The 18,764-nt window shown below is 37.8% G+C and overlaps 1 protein-coding gene across 1 annotated transcript; it reads right to left on the reverse strand.

Moving 5' to 3' along the window:
• Positions 1–845: 845 nt before the first annotated feature.
• On the reverse strand, positions 846–5,169 carry LOC145588352 (putative flavin-containing monooxygenase 1). The gene is made up of 5 exons (XM_081644991.1): positions 4,679–5,169; positions 2,279–2,516; positions 1,963–2,138; positions 1,503–1,870; positions 846–1,363 (listed from the first exon to the last, which is right to left on the reverse strand). Exons 1-5 carry the CDS (start codon positions 5,114–5,116, stop codon positions 1,027–1,029), a joined length of 1,557 nt encoding a protein of 518 aa, XP_081501117.1. The 5' UTR covers positions 5,117–5,169; the 3' UTR covers positions 846–1,026.
• Between the last annotated feature and the right edge of the window lie 13,595 nt (positions 5,170–18,764).

The following is an 18,764-nucleotide window of genomic DNA, read 5'->3' on the forward strand; positions in this document are numbered from 1 at the left end:
ATATGATAGATGTCAAAGTGAATTTAGCTTATAATATCGTGTTAAGGAGTAGCTAATGTATGATTTTTACGAGTTTTTTTTTTATTTTTTTTTATTTTTTTTTGCAAATTGTGCACCTAAATCAATCAAATTCAGGTTATAGATATGAGTTTTAGTTAATTATTGTAAGCTGACATAATTTTATCATTTTTACATTTAGATTATTTGATAACATTTTTTATTTTTCAAAGATTGATATACATTAACATCAGGCTGCATTTCCTGTTATTTTTTATGCATAATTATAATGAACTCGAGTATCTAAGGTTCGATCAGCTAAAAGAAATAAGAAAATTAGGAAAGTTATACAAAATGATTAAAAAAGGAAAATTTGTCTGGAAGGGACATATATGTTCACTATTTTGTCTAGAAGAACCTTATAAGATTAAAGTGGTCTAAAAGGACCTTATAAGTTTATTTGTTGTTTGGGGGACCTTAAGGTCGGAATCCGGCAATAATTGACTTTTTTCTCTGACGTTGACCTCTCACGTGACCTTAAAAAATGATCCATTTTCTTTTTTCCACGATTTCCCTCCAATTCCTCATTCTCTTTCTTCTAATCCCTAAATTGATCACATTCGATCAATGTCATCATATTCAACAAACTTGCTACGAAAAACAAAAAGATGCAAATGAATAGTCTCTCAAAGCTCACGCAAACGTGATGACAAAGTGAAAATTCTTTAGTTCCTCCTCCATCCCTTATTATAGTGCTCGTTTGTACAAAAATACTCGATGGAGAAGGAAGTACAAAAAGTACATCAACAAGGGAGAAAATACTAAAAAATAATTGGATGGATTACTAATACGGAGTAATAATTACGTATATAAGAATAAAATACGTACATGCATATGGATGGACTTTAAATAGGCTTTAAATAAGCAAATTAAATAAGCCTTAGTCCCTTACATTACATTTGCTTACTACGGAGTATTCTACATAGAATACAATATAAATATGCCTTCTAATTAACACAGTAAAATAATTTAAGCATAGTCTATTGAGCCGTATGGCTCGAACAACTCAGCCCAATATCCGTCCTTTCTCTTTGGGTTGAAGCCCATGTCAACGCAAAGCTGATCATTGTAACAAATATGCAAAGCTCCAATGCAAGATCCTCTGTAGTACTTGCCTGAGTACCTCTTCATAAATTTCTCCCATTCTATAATATCTTTCTCCATTTCTTCAATACTTGGCAATTTGAATTTGCCATCGAGTAGCTCGAATAACCAACGACATCTTACTTCTGAAGTGTACAAGTTTGCTAAGCTCTCCGAAAATCCAATCACTCCAAGTTGTGGAATCCGTGGAAGGATACATTCCCTACAGGTTCATGACATACATAATAAACTTCAATAAGTTAATTTAGTTTTGATGTTGCCATTATCTCAAAAGATTATCTAAAGAAGTGTAACAAAGGTCTCATAGAAGAGATTTTTCACATAAGCTTAAGATAACGAACCTGTACAATGAAAGCGTTTTATTGGAGGAGCCAAACATGTAATCCTTAAATTCGGAAGATTCAAAAATGTCTTTGAGCTTCTGATCACCCTTGTATCCCGTAGCAAAAATAACCAAGTCACTCTTAATAGGCTCCGTCGATTTCATACTATCGTCGAGTTTAACACCCTCTTCACAGAAGCTAAAGGCAGGGGATCTTTTCAAAATAATACTTCCTTTCTCAACATTGTCATAAAACCCTTGTGGGACTATTGAGAACTTACAAGAGTTAACTTCTTGTGAAAAGCTATGGTCCGGTACCATGTCGAATTTCTTCAGTGGATGTCTATACTTTATATCACTTTCAACAAATTTGCTAATTCCCCATCTCTGCAAGAAATAATGAATGTACATTGTTACACTACTAAAGATTATGAACATATGTACGTAAGTCAAGATCGAAGAAATAGCCTTATACGTACTAGAGGTGAAAGTAGTGTCGCTAAGAGACCAAGTAGAAGGCCTTCTCCTGGCTTATGAAGCAAGAATTCCGAAAAACGATTCATATACAAGCTTGTGATGGGAATTCCCCAAGGAAAGAGGTCTGGTACATTCCAATGCGGAGTCCTGCATATTACCGTGCACGGATGTTCTACTCCTGCGCTCAACATCACCATATAATAATGTTCTACAACATCTTGTGTTACTTAGACTTTGTATAATTTCTATATTTAGTTGTCACGTTACTAGTCAGAAACACGTACATGACCAACTTGTATTTTGTATACAATTACTTACCATTGGCAATTGAACACTCCATAGCAATGTCAAGAGCAGATTTTTGGAAGCCAACCACGGTAACTCGTTTTCCGACGACTAAATTTCTAGCAGATTGATAGTCCAAGGCAGAATAATCCATAGAATGCATCACCTTCCCTTGAAATAGCTCTGACCCTTCGCCTGAAGGAAACTGTGGTATGTTCGGTAGATCGCTGAATCGTCCCATACACAAGATCATAAAATCTACTTCCATCACCTGTGTCATTAATATAAACCATACAATTTGCAACATCACTTCTAATTATAGATTTTAATGTATCAAACCAATCAATTATCGTTTTATTGTATGTGATATAAATAGATTGATTAGTTACTTTTACGTCGAATTTATTTGTCAATAACTAGATGTATTAAAAATAGAGTTAACAGTCTCTGATATACGAAGTAACATAATACAATACGAAATGAACTTGAACACAAGCTGATTTGATACATTGGTCAAATTATAAAATTATCCTACATTTGACATATTTTTTGATATATTTTGCGCCTAACACCAAATGAACACGACATATAAAACAAAACCGACATAATTGTTTGCCAACTTAACTACAAACGTACAACTATTTGATATACGTATTATTAACATTTCTTAATAGTTTTATTATTTATAAATTCTAATTCCAACCACACAATTTTTTTTTCCTGTTAGTTAATATTTCTCCATTGTACTGTGATACAGAATTAAATCACATGGCGCCCGTGAAAAAAAGGAGAAAATCATATGGCCCCCCATTTGGCCATTACTACCAATTAAATCATATGGCATGAGTCACTAAAATACCTCTTTCCAAAGCCAGTCATCAGTCATCAATCATCAATCATCAATCATCAATCATATACTCCGTTATCAACTTGTCCTTTTTTATGGTACACAAAGTGATAGAAAGTGATATAATTGAAAATATCGAATGAAGATCGCAAATTTTATGTTGAAAGTTAGGGGTGTAAATTCAGGTAAACAGTTTGGATTTGGGTTTGGGTTATAAGTTTCGGATCATAACGGGTTGAGATAATTAGCAGGTCAGTTTTGGTCGATTTTGAAAATTATCGGGTCAGTTCGGTTTGATTTTTTAATTGCAGTTTTTATTCGAATTGGGTTCTTATCGGGTCAGGTTCTAGTTGGTTTGGGTCATAATCAATTTGGGTTGAAGTGGGTCGGTTTGAAAACGGGTTTAGCCCGTTTAAAGTGGGTTTCGGTTAAAAACAGTTCGGGTCTTAATCAGGACGGGTCGTAATTGGTTCAGGTCATAATCAGTTTGGGTTAAACTGGGTCGGTTCGAAAACAGGTTTCGGTTCAAAACAGATCGGGTGAAATCGGGTCCAATCATTATCGTTTTAGGTTATAATCGGTTTAGATTGAACTTGGTTGGTTTGAAAACGAGTTTACCCAATTTAAAGCGGGTTTCAGTTCAAATCATATCGAGTTAAAATTGAGTCGGATGATTATCGAGTCGAATTAGTCATATAACGGGTAGGAACGGGTCATGTTATAATCAAGTCAAGTCATAAATAATGGGTTGAAACGGATTAAATCATAAACATATTGGGTTACAGGTTGTACATGACTCAGTCATAACGGGTTACGGGTTTTAAACGGTTTGGTCTCAACGAGTTACGGGTCGTAAACGGTTCGATCACAACAGGTTATGAATTTATAAATGGTTCAGTCATAACGGGTTACGAGTTGGAACAATTTAGGTTTATCAGATTTTTATCAGGTTTTAACGGTTTTCGATTAAAATGGGTCGGGTTATTATCGGGTTTAGACGTAATCGGTTTGAGTTGCTTTCAGTTTCGGGTTGTAACGATTTGGCTTGATAACGGGTCGGGTTAGTAACGGTTCGCACAAATTCGGTTCAGTTCAATTTCGGGTTGGAAAAAATTGGGTCGGGTCAGTTTTCGGTTTCCAAAAAACGGGTTTTAAATAGTTCAGTTCCTTTTCAGATCGGTTCGAAATAATCGGGTTTAACGGTTCGGGTCAGAAACTGACAGCTCTATTGAAAGTACATCTTTTCACTTTCTGATTGTACTAACATAATTTTACAAGACAAATATAATTATAATGGACCATGTTAAATTTATTTTAATGTGATTATTCAAAAAATATACTGCCACTATTTTATATTATTTGCAACAAAGGGGTATGTTTGTGAGACATAAAATACTCCTTTGTTGCAAATAATAAGAAATAGAGGTAGTAAAAAATTTATAAGTAATTATAAAGTCTTAATAATGTTTAGTGTTTGTTTTTTAATCTTTACAAAAGAAATTACTCAACTAAATTAAGACGAGTTTTTTGCATTTTCTAATCAGAGCGAAAAACTAAATATTGGAAATAAATGTAAAAAAATTTACCTCAGTGGACTGATTAAGGAGATGTTGGGTGTTGACAGTCCATTTGCCCTTATTACCAAAGGGATCACCATTACCACCCCAAAGAGCCCAAGATTGAATTTCTTCATGAGATGGACCTTCATACTCAATGCTAACAACCTTTGTATTAAATCTAATATGTTTAAGCAAATCAAAATGCTTAGCATACGATCTTAAGTAATCAATAACTTGATTTTTGTCAGGATGAAGTTTTTCCAAAGAAGAAGGCCAAGGGTAATCAGAGAATTGGAACAATGGTTTAGGAGTTTGAAGCTTAGTAGTCTCTACAGTTTGAGTCCAAACACCACCAATGGCGCTACGAGACTCGAAAACAATGGGGTGGAAGCCCTTAGAAAGGGCATACTTGCATGCTAATAAGCCACTAATACCTGCTCCTACTATGCCAACTTTCCTTTCCATTGTTTTTGTGTATTTAATACAAAGTATGAAATATGAGAACTTTGTAACTAGGCTTAACTTAAATGAGCAAGTTCTCAAATAAAACACACCCTTTATTTTTTCTTTTATATTGATTGATGTGTGAATGACCTGGCAAATGGGTCATTCGGGTCGGGTCGGGTTATTTCGGGTCAGCTAATATTTGGGTCGGGTCAATTTCGAGTCAAGTTGATGCATGCATTAAACTCCACCAATCCAAATCACTTCATTATTTTTATTGTTTCTTAACAATTATTAGGGATGGCAATGGGTCGGGTTAAATGGGAGACCCGCCTCATCCCCGCCCAAGTGGGGTGGGGATGGAGGGAGGCTTGGCGGGTGATGGGGCGGGGATGGGTATAAAATGTGTACCCGCCATGGGTGATGGGCGCGGGTATGGATTTTAGAGTAGACCCGCCCCATATCCACCCCGCCCCGTACCCACCTTATACCCGCACCATATTTCTTATAGAAGAGTTTAGAATTTATGAAACTTGATACCCCCTAAGACTCAATAAGCTTGAATAGTGAAAGTCCCAATTTTCTTAACTTAATTTGATATAATTGTCATTAATGTGATACAATAGAGTATCATGGCAATGGGTTTGGGACGATTTTAGGGTGGGTATGAATATCCAAGTGGGTGATGGGGCGGGGATGGATCCTATCTTGTACTCGGTGGGGCGGGTATGGATGTGGATATTGTACCCGCCACGGGTGGTGGGGCGGGGATAGGTATAAGATTTTTAGGCAGGTATGGGTATGGAGGTACCATCATCCGCATCCGACCCGCCCCATTACCATCCCTAACAATTATATCATGATCTAATTTATGAGAAATTAAGTGGTCAACATTAGTGATCCATTCAATTGCTCAATTAATTTCTCGGTACATTATACTTTCAGATTAAGTCCAGAGTGTATATTCATATATATCGATAAAAAAAAAAAGATTAAAATAATAACTGGTGTTGATCGAGCATTACACTTGGAACTACACGAACAAGTCAAATGAATTAATTCAACTACATATGCATCTAAGGCCCCGTTCTTTAGAGCTTCTCTGCTGAAATCTGTTCTACTCTGCTTCAATCTGCACTGCTCTGCCTTGCCCTACTCTGCTCTGCTTAAAAATAATACTTAATATTGAATTATTATAATAATAATTAATATTTAATAATAATAAATATTTAATAATAATAATAAATAATTAATATTTAATAATAATAATAATAATATTAAAAATTAATATTTAATATTTAATAATAAATAATAAATAATTAATATTTAATAATTAAAATAATAATTAATATTGAACTATAATTAATATTTACTCTGCTTGCTCTCGGGTTTTTACTGGGGATATTTTCGGCGACCACGCGGTGTTGTGTGCTGGTATTGTAGGTATTAAACATCGACATAATGTTGTTCAAGATACAATTGTTGATATTTGCTACAGATCTGGGATTTCAGCAAGAAAGGAGGTTGACATAGGGTTGTCTGGAGGGAATGACGGGGCCCTCAGACCTGCCGATGTGTTACTTTATTCATGGGATCGTGGTCATGATGTATGTATCGACTTCACTGGGTCTTTTCCTTTGACACAGACAGGGCTATTTGACTTTTTTCCAGGACGGGTTGTGGCTGATACGGCTCATCGGAAGCGGGTTAAGTATGAAGCTCGTTGTCGGGCGATTGGTTGTGGTTTCATTCCCCTCTCCTTTTTTTCGCTTGGGAATTGGAGAAAGAAGTTGTTGCGTTGTTGAAGCGGATTCAGAGGTTCTCGACGACGCAAGACATTGGGGCTCGTGCTGCAGCTCATATCTTCACTAGGGTAGGCTTTGCTATAGCTAGAGGAGTGGGGGCCCAGATTGTATCTCGGCTTCCCACTAATTATTGTAGGTTGTGCCTTTTGTTTTTGAGATGATAATAATAATAATAATTAATAATTATAATTAGTAATTATAATAATAATAATAATAATTAATATTTTTTGAGATAATGATAATAATAATTAATATTTATTGATAATAATAATATTAATAATAAATAATAATAATAATAGTAATAATAGTAAAAATAATAATGATAATAATATTTTCTCAAAAAAAAAAATAATGACAATAATAGTAATAATAATACTTATTATTAATAATATTAATAATAATAATAATTGAATTTTTATAATATAAATTAATATTTAAAGATAATAACTAATATTTAAATATAATACTAATTATTAATTTTTAATAAAAATAATAATAATTTTTAATAATTATAATAATAATGCGATAATATTAATAATAGTTATAGTAGTAGTAATAATAATAATAATAATATTAATAATATTTTCTAGGCCCTTTGCTTTTTGCTTTGGTTCTTCATTCGTTGGTGTGCCAAATCAGGGATTCTTTTGATTTATGTTTGCAGGCTTGGTATTTAGATGACGGCACTATTATTGGTGACACCTTAGTGGTAGGAAAGGTTTTGGAGTTGATTTTGGCGAAGGGACCTCGTCTCGGACTCCATGTCAACGTTGAGAAAACGGAAGTTTTTTGGCCCTCGGAGGACCCTCGTAGCCGTCTCGTGGATGTTTTTCCTCCAGATATTGGTCGTCCTGTCCACGGCGTTAAGTTGCTTGGTGGTCCTGTCAGTGCTGATTCCTCTTTCTGTGGTGAGCTTGTTACACAGAGAGTGTCGAAGACCATCGTGCTAATGGATGCGGTTGTTAAGCTCGATGATCCCCAATGCGAGTTGTTGCTTCTTCGTGCATGTACTGGGGTTTCGAAACTGTACTTTTCTATGCGCACTTGTGCTCCTCGTCTTTTTGAAACGGCACAGATTTCTTTTGATGTGGCCCTTCGGGCTTCTTTGGAGCGCATTGTAACTGCTTCGGGGCCTGGTTTTGGTGATTGGCAATGGCGACTTGCCACCTTACCTTTTGCTTATGGTGGTTTGGGTGTATATTTGGCGGGTGATGTTCGGCACTATGCTTTCCTTGCGTCACGTCTACAGTCTTCTGGTCTTCAGGCTACGCTTCTTAGCAATTCTGGTATTGTTGGTTCGGGTCCGGCCTTCGATGGTGCTCTTAGTCTTTTTAACAGGACTGTGGAGTCTGACCTTATGAGTAACCCTAGTGAGATCGCTGCCCCCAGACTCATGAAAAAATTGGCAGATATATATTTCACGAAGGTCACTGCATCAGCGGATTCCACTTTCTCCTTATCTGCGCGTCAGGTTGCCTTATGGAAGTCCCAACAGGGGGATCACTCTTCGGCCTGGTTGCGGGCGGTTCCGATATCGGGTCTGGGTCAAACTATGAATGGTAAGACTTACCGCAGTGTTCTTTGCTACAGGTTGGGTGTTCCTTTGTTCTCCATTTCAACACCGTGTTCTGCTTGCTCAAGGGTTTTTGATGGGGATATTTATGGGGATCATGCAGTGTCTTGTGCTGGGATGGTGGGTATTAAGCATCGGCACAACGTTGTTCGTGACACTCTTGTTGATATTTGTTTTCGGTCTGGGATTTCTGCTCTAAAGGAGGTTAATGTTGGGTTAATTGGAGGGAATGACGGGGCTCTTCGACCAGCAGATGTGTTGCTTTATTCTTGGGATAGAGGCCTTGATGTATGTGTTGACTTGACGGGATCTTCACCTTTAACACTATCGGGGTTGTTTGACTTTGTTCCTGGTCGTGTTGTGTCTACGGCGGCTCAGCGGAAGCGGGACAAGTATGGGGCGCGTTGTAGGGCTATTGGCTACGTTTTTCTTCCTTTCTCCTTTTCTTCGTTGGGGGAATTAGAGAAGGATGCTATTGCGATGCTGAAGCGGGTTCAGGCATTCGCTAAGACTCAGGATATTGGTGCTCGTGCAGCTGCTCACATCTTCAACAGGATCGGGTTCGCTATAGCTAGAGGGGTGGGGGCCCAGATTGTATCTCGGCTTCCCACTAATTTCTTGTAAATTGATTGACTTTGTAGGTTTTTTTTTGATATTTTTATAATAATAATAATAATAGTAATAATAATAATAATAATAATAAGGAAATCTGCTCTGCTATGCTCGGCTCTGCTTCAATCTGCTGTTCTATGTTCTGCTCTACCCAGAAGCTCAAAAAAACAGGGCCTAACACATGCTAAAAAAATCACAAAAGTCTAGCAAAATACAATGGCTAAAGGAAAAGATTAAATGGTCAATAACATATTAATAGTGAGATTAGGTGGAATTATGTCCCTGACCCACAGTAACAAAATTTGTGTGCATGATAAAAATCGTAATAATTGAAATCGAAAACTAGACTCTAAAATGACAATTATGACAAACAAATGAAAATGATGAAATGAAGAATCCGAATGTGAAAAGATGAAAGTGGGTAGTCCAGTCTTTCTCTCTCTAACTTAAAAGGGACGTTGACGGGGAAGATTTGGATTCTCGATTACATTTACTTTTCTCTTCTTCTTTTTTTTTTTTTTTTTTTTTTTTTTTTTTTTTTTTTTTTTATATATATATATAAATAATTAATTTAAATTTAAAATTAAAAATAAAAATAGAAATATCCGTTTTCTTCCTAAATTGATGGACCCTTTAATTCGCTTTGGGTTTGCCCATCCAAAAATAATGTACGCTTCAAAAAGCGTGGGGACTATCTTTGCTTTTCTGTTTTTTTTGACAACTGACAACTATCACCATGCATTTTTCTTTGGATTTTTTTTTTTTATTATTAATATTAATTTATTATGCCTTTCTTTACGTATTTCCTACACATTTCTTATTACTCTTCGTTTCTATTTATCCGTTATTATAATCCGTAAATATTTAAATCATCAATTTATTTTTGATATAAAGATTTGTTTATAAATAATCATCGATTATATTTTTTAATGGTTTGTATGTTAATAATAATCCTATTTATTATTAAGGTTAAAAACATAGAAGAGTACTCTATAAAGATGAAACAGATCTAATAAAAATGCTAATTTTATGCCATAATAATCTTGTTCAATACCAATCAATTAGTTGTATCATGATTTTGTTTCTTCCTTTCTTTCTCTAAAGGAAAAGACTAGGATAAGTGGAGACGGGAACCTTGTGAAAGATAAATCCTTCAAAATCACAATGATTAGGTTGAAAATTTCAACCTAAATCAACTTAATTCTAACTCAAATAATCATACTATCAAATAATCATACTATAGATTTGATCTAATCAACCTTTTTTCTTTTTTAATTTTTAAATATCTGATTAGTTTGGTTAGTTGAGAGTTGAGACATCTTTAACATATTTTAGATTTCTAGTCATATGATATTTAGGATAAAATTATTCCCCTATAAAATAATTGGTCCATTGCCTTTATTTTAGTAATAATAATAATAATAATAATAATAATAATAATATTATTATTATTATTATTTGTGTTGGTATTGTAGGTATTAAACATCGGCATAATGTTGTTCGAGATACACTTGTTGATATTTGCTACAGATCTGGGATTTCAGCTAGAAAGGAGGTTAACATAGGGTTGTCTGGAGGGAATGACGGGGCGCTCAGACCTGCCAATGTGTTACTTTATTCATGGGATCGTGGTCGTGATATATGAGTCGACTTCACAGGGTCTTCTCCTTTGACACAGACAGGGCTATTTGACTTTTTTCCTGGATGGGTTGTGGCTCATCGGAAGTGGGTTAAGTATGAAGCTCGTTGTCGGGCGATTGGCTATGGTTTCATTCCCTTCTCCTTTTCTTCGCTTGGGGAATTAGAGAAGGAGGTTGTTGCGTTGATGAAGCGGATTCAAAGATTCTCAACGACGCAAGACATTGAGGTTCGTGCTGCAATTCATATCTTCACTAGGGTAAGGTTTGCTATATCTAGAGGAGTGAGACCTAGATTGTATCTCGATTTCCCATTAATTTTCTGTAAATTGTATAACCTTTTTAGTTTTTAAGATAATAATAATAATAATAATAATAATAAACACTCAATCCATCCTAGAGAAGTGCGGTAATGCTCTGGGCACCTTTATCAAGATCGATCAATCTCCCCTGCTCTCTAAAAAGCTTCAGTTGGCTAGAATTATGGTCCTTGTTGACTTGGCTAAGCCGCAAATATCCGAGGTTTGGCTTGGTAATTTTGTTCAAAAGGTTGTGTATGAAGCCTCGCCGGCGTTTTGCTCTATCTGCAATACCATTGGTCACCCTGTTGCTAAGTGCCCTGGAAATGGGTCTGCAAACATCCCAGTCGTTTCTCCTGTCCCTGACTCAGTCCCAGAGCAGAGCAAAGCTCAAATTAGTAAGCAGACATCTTCTGAGTCCCCAGAGTCTGAGTCTGTAGTGGAGGAAGGGGAATGGACGCTTGTCCAGAAACAGAGCAAGAAGAACAAACCCGTGAAAAAGGTTTCACAAATTCGGAAACATGCCAAACTGACTTCGAAAAGTCAAATTAAAAAAGGCGCGTCTTCTCAGGCCCACTTCAAGTTTGGGGTACACGTGGCCTCATCAGCACCGTCCTCCTCTAATCCACCTGTCAAAACCCCATCCGTCCAGATGGACTCACCTAACCCTGGCCTCTCGCCGCTCATCGCACAAAAAACTCACCCTGACCAATCTCTCTCCAACCAAAACCCTTCACTCCCTCCCGCACCTAACCTTCCTGCTACAACCAATGTCGGACGATTCAAACCAAATGTCCGATTGCCCGTTCAAACACCACTCCGACTCGGAGGAGGATGTTTCAACCCCTTTCTGCTCGATAGTGGCCATGCTTCAAGCAAGGTACTTGATTCCCAACCCGAGATTCTACCTCCCTTTCCAGCCGCTGCCTCTAGCGCCACCGTCTCCGGTGATCTGCGAAACGGCGGTCCCAACCCCAAAAACCCTGCTCTTCTTGGATCCTCCGATTCCCACCTATCCGGAGTGGGACATCAACAAAATGACCTTCTTCCTCAAATCCCCTTCCAACTGGACAAAGGTATCCCAGAACCAACTCCGTCAGTTCATTCTGATGCCGTATCTAGCGGATCCCCCTTATCAGGAGATGCTGATGTCAGAAAACGGAGAAGGAGTGATGTACCCTGCTCATCTTCCCTCCCTGAACGATCTCAAAGCTCTGTGCCCAGTATTGGAAGCATTTACAAGGTGGTGGCTCAATATGGCACAATCCCAGGAGGTGCCTTCGACTGTTCCTCCGCAGCTAGCTTTCCTCATGGATCCATCGCCGATGCTCCCGCAATCTCGGATAATCTATACATTGAGATCGGAGTCCCTAACAGCCAAGATGGGGATAGCAACAGATGCCCTGCTCATTGCCCAAACTCAAATGGAGTTTCAACAATTGGAAGTCAAAGCCAACTGCTTGTTCGACCCCAACCTCAAGGAATGGATAACGGAGGTGCTATTCCAACCAAGGAACTCTCATCTCTACAGCTCGAGAGAAAGGAAGTTTGTTCAAATGGGGCCCTCAATGGCCTCACAAACAAGGAAGGAGATATACTTCCAAAAGCCTCTGCCTGAACCCATGATAGTTCTTGCCTGGAATACGAGAGGTATCTCTCGCAAAGGTTTTCGTACCAATATCAACCATCTTATCTCGGAGCACAAGCCGGATCTTCTGTTCTTGTCTGAAACTAAGACCAGCCGTGCTCATACAGAGCACATCATTAAAGGCCTTCCGTTTGATAGTTATCATCTTGCTGAACCACGGGGTATGACGGGTGGTGTTCTGCTCCTCTGGAATGCTGCTGTGCTAGATTTCCACGCTTTTGGTAGTGACCTTCACGCTATTCATGGTGTTATGAAGGTATTAAATTCAAACCTTTACTTCTTTATCTCCGCAATTTATGCTAGTCCCAAATTTAGACGTAGACAGGAAACTTGGATTGATTTGGAAAATATGTCTTCTAATATTTCTATTCCGTGGCTGGTGATTGGTGACTTCAATGATGTTTTGTGTGCTAGTGAAAAGTTAGGGGGTGTTCCCTTAAATATGAGGCGTGTTAATAGATTTCATCATTGTATTACTGAATGTGGTCTGACTGATCTGGGCTACTCGGGTATTAAGTTTACTTGGACGAACAAACGCAGGAGAAGGCCTATCCTTCAGAGGTTGGATAGGGCCCTAGTCAATGCTTCTTGGCTTCAAACCTTTCCTGAATCTTCTCTTATTCACCTACCTAGAACCACCTCAGATCATGCTCCCATTAAGCTATCTTCTTCTCCTCCTAGCTCTCATATTCCCTCTCAAAGAGCTTTAAAGATGGAACTTCTTTGGTATTTCGATCCTTCCTTCAGAATGCTCATTAACTCCCAGTGGCCATCTCTAAACCACTCCCTTCCCTCTAAACTCTCTGCCTTATCCTCCATCATCTCTTCTTGGGAAAAAGATAATGCCCCTATTCCGATCAGAAGAGCTTCCAGACTGGCTAGGAGACTTGGGGGGACCCAAGCAGCCTCAGAAAGAGATCCTTCAAACCAATTCCTTCACACCTTGGAAACTAAGCTCTCTGAAGAGATCAGCTCCCTATATGCTCAAGAAGAGGCTTTCTAGGCTCTAAGATTTAGAGTTAATTGGCTATCTTGTGGGGATAAAAACTCTAAATTCTTTCATACTTTGGTCATCATCAGAAGAAGAAGGAACCACATTGAGAACCTCAGGAATGAGGTGGGGGAGGCAGTTTCTCCTCTCCATCTCCACTCCCACATAAACAGTTACTTCTCCCTCCTATTTACCTCTGAGCTCCTCCCTTCCCCTAATCACAGTCTCTCCTTCGGTGACACCATTAAGATCTCTCACCTCCCAGCCTTACATGAAATCCATAATGCTGTGTTTAGTATGGGGAAATTTAAAGCTCCGGGTATAGATGGTTTCCATCCCTTCTTTTTCCAAGAGCATTGGGGTGTTATTTGGCCGGACATCCAATCTTTTGTGCATCAATGCTTCTCTAGTTGCTCCATTCCTTCTCATCTAAATGCCACCTCCATCACTCTCATCCCCAAAGTTGAGCATCCGGAAACAATCAAGCAATATAGACCAATCAGTTTGTGTAACACGACCTTCAAGATCATCTCTAAGATCCTTGTGAGTAGGATCAGGCCTTATCTTCATTCTCTTATTTCTCCTAACCAGAGTAGTTTTCTACCCGGTAGGGGATGTGAGAATAATTTCATTGCGGCCTCCGAAATTCTACATTCTATGAAAAAGAAGAGTGGTAATAGGGCTTGGTTTGCCATCAAGTTAGACTTGGAGAAAGCCTATGATAGGCTTGAATGGTCCTTTGTCAAAACATGCTTGGTGAGGAATGGTTTTGATGAACCTTCGGTTAAGCTCATCATGAGTTGTGTTTCCTCTCCCTCCTTTCAAGTAATGGTGAATGGCAAGTTAACTCCCGCTTTTAGTGCTTCTAGAGGAATTCGGCAAGGGGACCCTATCTCCCCCTACATCTTTATTATGTGCATGGAGTACCTCTCCTCCCTCATCAAAGAGGCTTGTGACAAAGGGGAGTGGATCCCATTCTCCTTTAGGAAGAACTCTCTCTCTATCTCTCACCTCCTTTTTGCGGATGACCTCATCCTCTTTGGGGAAGCTAGCCACCAAACTCTTCTCTCTCTCACCCAAACTCTTGATCTCTTCTTCTCTCTCTCCGGCCAAAAAATGAATAATGCTAAAAGCCAACTTTATTTCTCTAGGAATGCCTCGGAGCATATCAAAGATTTCTTCTCATCTTCTCTTGACATTCCGGTTACCTCCGACCTTGGAATGTATCTTGGATTCCCCCTGACTGATAAGAGGCCTTCCATTTCCCAAGTTAACCATATTGTCACTAAGCTGAAATCCAAACTCTCATCTTGGAAGGCCAAGTGCCTCTCCAAAGCAGGAAGGGCTGTCCTCATTAGATCCTCTCTTCAAAGCATCTCTCAATACTCTATGCAAGCTATTCTTCTCCCGAAGAAAACTTGCAATCAGCTTGATCAAGTATGCAATAAGTTTTTTTGGGGTGCTGACCAATCATCAAAGAAATCTCCTCTTGTTGCTTGGCACTATCTCTGTGGTCCTAAAGATTGTGGGGGTTTGGGATTTAGAGAGACTCATCCTCAGAATCTTGCTCTTCTTGCAAAATTGTGTTGGAAAGTCCATAATTCATCCAACATTTCCTCAGATATCATCAAAGATAAGTATTGTAGAAGGACCCTGCCTACTTCTTTCAAGAATGGATCTCACATTTGGCAAGCACTTGGTAAGGGGTGGGACATTTATGCTCTCTTTACCCAGTGGCTGGTGGGTAGTGGTACTCATTGCTCGGTGTGGCATGATAATTGGAGTGGGTGTGGCCCGCTGAGGGATCTAATTGCTGGTCCTATTCCAGAACATGAGCTTGACCTGAAGCTCAATGCTATTATATCTGACCAGGGCTGGGATCTGCAGCACCTGTCTATTTCCTTACCTCCTGATATCCTCTCTAAAATCCTTGCCACGCCCATCTTCCCTGATAAAGAAGACTCTCCTTTCTGCCAGCTTGGTAAAGGTTCATACTTTGACTGTAAACAGGCATACCTCCATCAGTGGTTCAGTGACCACCCTCTCTCGATCCCTGGAAGCATCTGGAGCTCAATCTGGGGTCTTAACTGCCCTCCAGCTACAAAGTTTTTCCTTTGGCAAGTAGCTTGGGGCAGGTTACCTACCTCTTTGCTGCTATTTTCCAAGCATGTTACCAGCTCCCCGTTCTGTACCTTCTGCCCCTCGTTTCATGAATCCATACTGCATGTTTTAAGGGACTGTCCAAGAGCAATGGAGCTTTGGCAATCTCTGTCTCCTCCTCCCTCCTTCTTCACTCAAACTAATACCATTGCTTGGTTACAAGAAAATCTGTCCTCTACCTCAATACACCCTTTCTTGCAGCAGCCTTGGTGTGTTACCTTTGCTCTTGGTTCCTGGAAGCTTTGGCATAGAAGAAATAACTGGATTTTTCAGAAAATTTCAACCTCCTTTGCTTCCCTGTCCAACACCATTAAACGGCTAGCCTTTGAAGTTGAGTTCTTGGCAGAGCAATTAGCTCCCTCCCCTTCTCTGTTCCTTGTTCCCCCCCTGTAGCTAACCACATTGTAATGGTGGATGCCTCATTCTCTACTTCCTCTATGTCTGCTGGTGTTGCGTGCATCTGTTTGGACCCATCTGGAAGGTGGCTAGGTGGTCTAGCTAGACACTTAGCTGCTCCTTCTGCTCTTATTGCTGAAACTCTAGCAATCATGGCAGGATTGTACTTGATTCGGGCTAAGAATTGGTCTGGTGCTGTGGTTTATTCTGATTGTCAAAGAGCGGTCTATGGTATTAATAACCATAACACTCCTTCTGATGAGGCATATTACTTACTCATGACCTGCAGGGACCTTCTTCAGTTGTGCGAAGATTCAACTCTGGTGTATGTTCCAAGGGCAAGGCTAAAGCTGGTGGATTCTATGGCCAGGAAAGCTAAGTCTGAGCTTCCCCTCTCTCCTAACCCTAACATGCCTGATCCTGACTGGCTGCTGCAGTTTAATGTGGTACTTAGCTCCTGTAATATTTTACCTACTGATGACTCTAATGTAAACTGTTGTATTGGCCCTAAGTGGCCCTCTAATTTCGGTGGCATGTCACCTAATTAACGTGGTGTGTATGAACCTTAACGTTTTCTTTTAATCTAGTTCCTTCCTACCAAAAAAAAAAAGGAGGTATTCTTAGTTCCAGCGTGTACTCCCCGTTAGATGGGACCCAGGAAGAAAGTAAGATCCGGATAGGTACTGTACTTGTATTGAAATGTCAAATGTGGGACTCACACGTTGAGCAACATTGTTGACGCAGATTGTATGGCCCCCTTGTTTCCGTCAACAATAACAGTACTACCCATACCAAATAAATGATTACTCCCTCCGTTTTATTATGTTAATCCTATATATTATTTTGGGCGTTTTAAAAAGATATATCCATATTGAATATATTTCATTTGTAACTTGATTTTTTTGGAAGGGTGCTGATATTGCCAAGGCAAAAAAAAACATTTCCAAGGCAACGTATCTACCCGCTGCCCGTAATATTTGAGAATCAAAATATGTCAAACTTATTAATTCAATAATATATTTTTTAATATTTTATTGCCTATAATTTTAGTAGCTTAATATTCCAATTAAAATCTTTCCAACTTCAACTACTAATTATTCTCATCAAAATCCAAAAATCTTGTTTCTCATGTTTCGACTTTTGCAATGAACAAGCTCTATGAGCTATATGAAATGGCTAAATTTGGTAAAGCAAACGCCATTTGTACAGTGATTATGCATATGAAATTCATATGATGTAGAACTCCTTAGACTGTTGGACATATGCTAAACTTCTCTCCGGATTAGTTATGTTTACGTCTGCTATTTATAAACATTTGTAATTTAATATTTGCATTTTTTTTTATTAATGATCCAATGCATTTTTTTTATTTAATAAAATTTGGACCATTTTGTAGCTGTTGGAAGTTTTGGTTTATACCCATTGCAATAATCAATTCGTACTTTTGATTCTTCTAGGAGTATTGGTTATTAGAATAATATAATGCATGTGTGTTTATATACAATGATTTAGTATATATGTGGACGATTTGGTATGTTCCATAATAAAGTGATTTAATTGTTATTGGCAATATTATAGGCAATAAAATATTACAAAGTATATTAATGAATTAATATGTTAATTAATAAGTTTGACATATTTTGATTCTCAAATATTACGGGCAGCGGGTAGATAAATTGCCTTGGAAATGGTTTTTTTTTGCCTTGGCAATATCAGCACCCTTTTTGGAATTAATAAGTTGTGAATTGATAACATGACTCTAAGTAAGGAAATTTTTACTTTAAATTATGCAATTATGACTTGTGCTTTCCTAATAAAAAATTAAAAAAATTAAATAAGGTAAACTAATTATGAATGATGTTGTACTTTAATATTAGATTCCAAATATATTTCTTTTCTTATTTTATGTGAATGATTTCATATGAGACTAAACATTATAAAACGAAAAGAGTATTATTATTATAGAGTATCTAAATTAAAAGCCTTCTCCTTTTATACATAATACTATTTCTCAATCGTACTCCGTATTAAACTTGTATTGTACCTACTTTGTATTTTTATTTTCACTCGTACATACTAGATTATATTGTTAATTAATTTATCAGTCTTGTATGAGACAGTGTCATAATTCCTTATCAATCATCTAACCTAGTTCAATTTAATGAGTTAAGTTATTTTACGGGTTTGGGCAGAAATTTCCAAAGGAAGTACTGTAGTATTTGGAATTTGTATTTGTTATGGTTAGGTGTAGTTATGTGGAAGCAAGGCATCTGAATTTCATTAATTTGATTGAAAAGAAAATAAATTTGGATCTGATAATGTGCGGTGATAAGATAAAGTGAGGTGAGTAGACTTTTCTATCTTAACATTTTCCACCTCACCTTAAGAATATCGTCCTATTTTATTTATTTATTTATTTTTAAAAAAAATAATTCATACTTATCTTGTTGATATTTTAACAATGCCACTGTTATGGAGAAATTTATGAGTTAAAATTAATACTACTTCTGTTTTATATTATTTATAACGATTATCAAATCGTTGTAAA

This window comes from Chenopodium album, chromosome 17 (genome assembly GCF_948465745.1).
Source record: "Chenopodium album chromosome 17, dcCheAlbu1.1, whole genome shotgun sequence".
NCBI lineage: Eukaryota > Viridiplantae > Streptophyta > Magnoliopsida > Caryophyllales > Amaranthaceae > Chenopodium > Chenopodium album.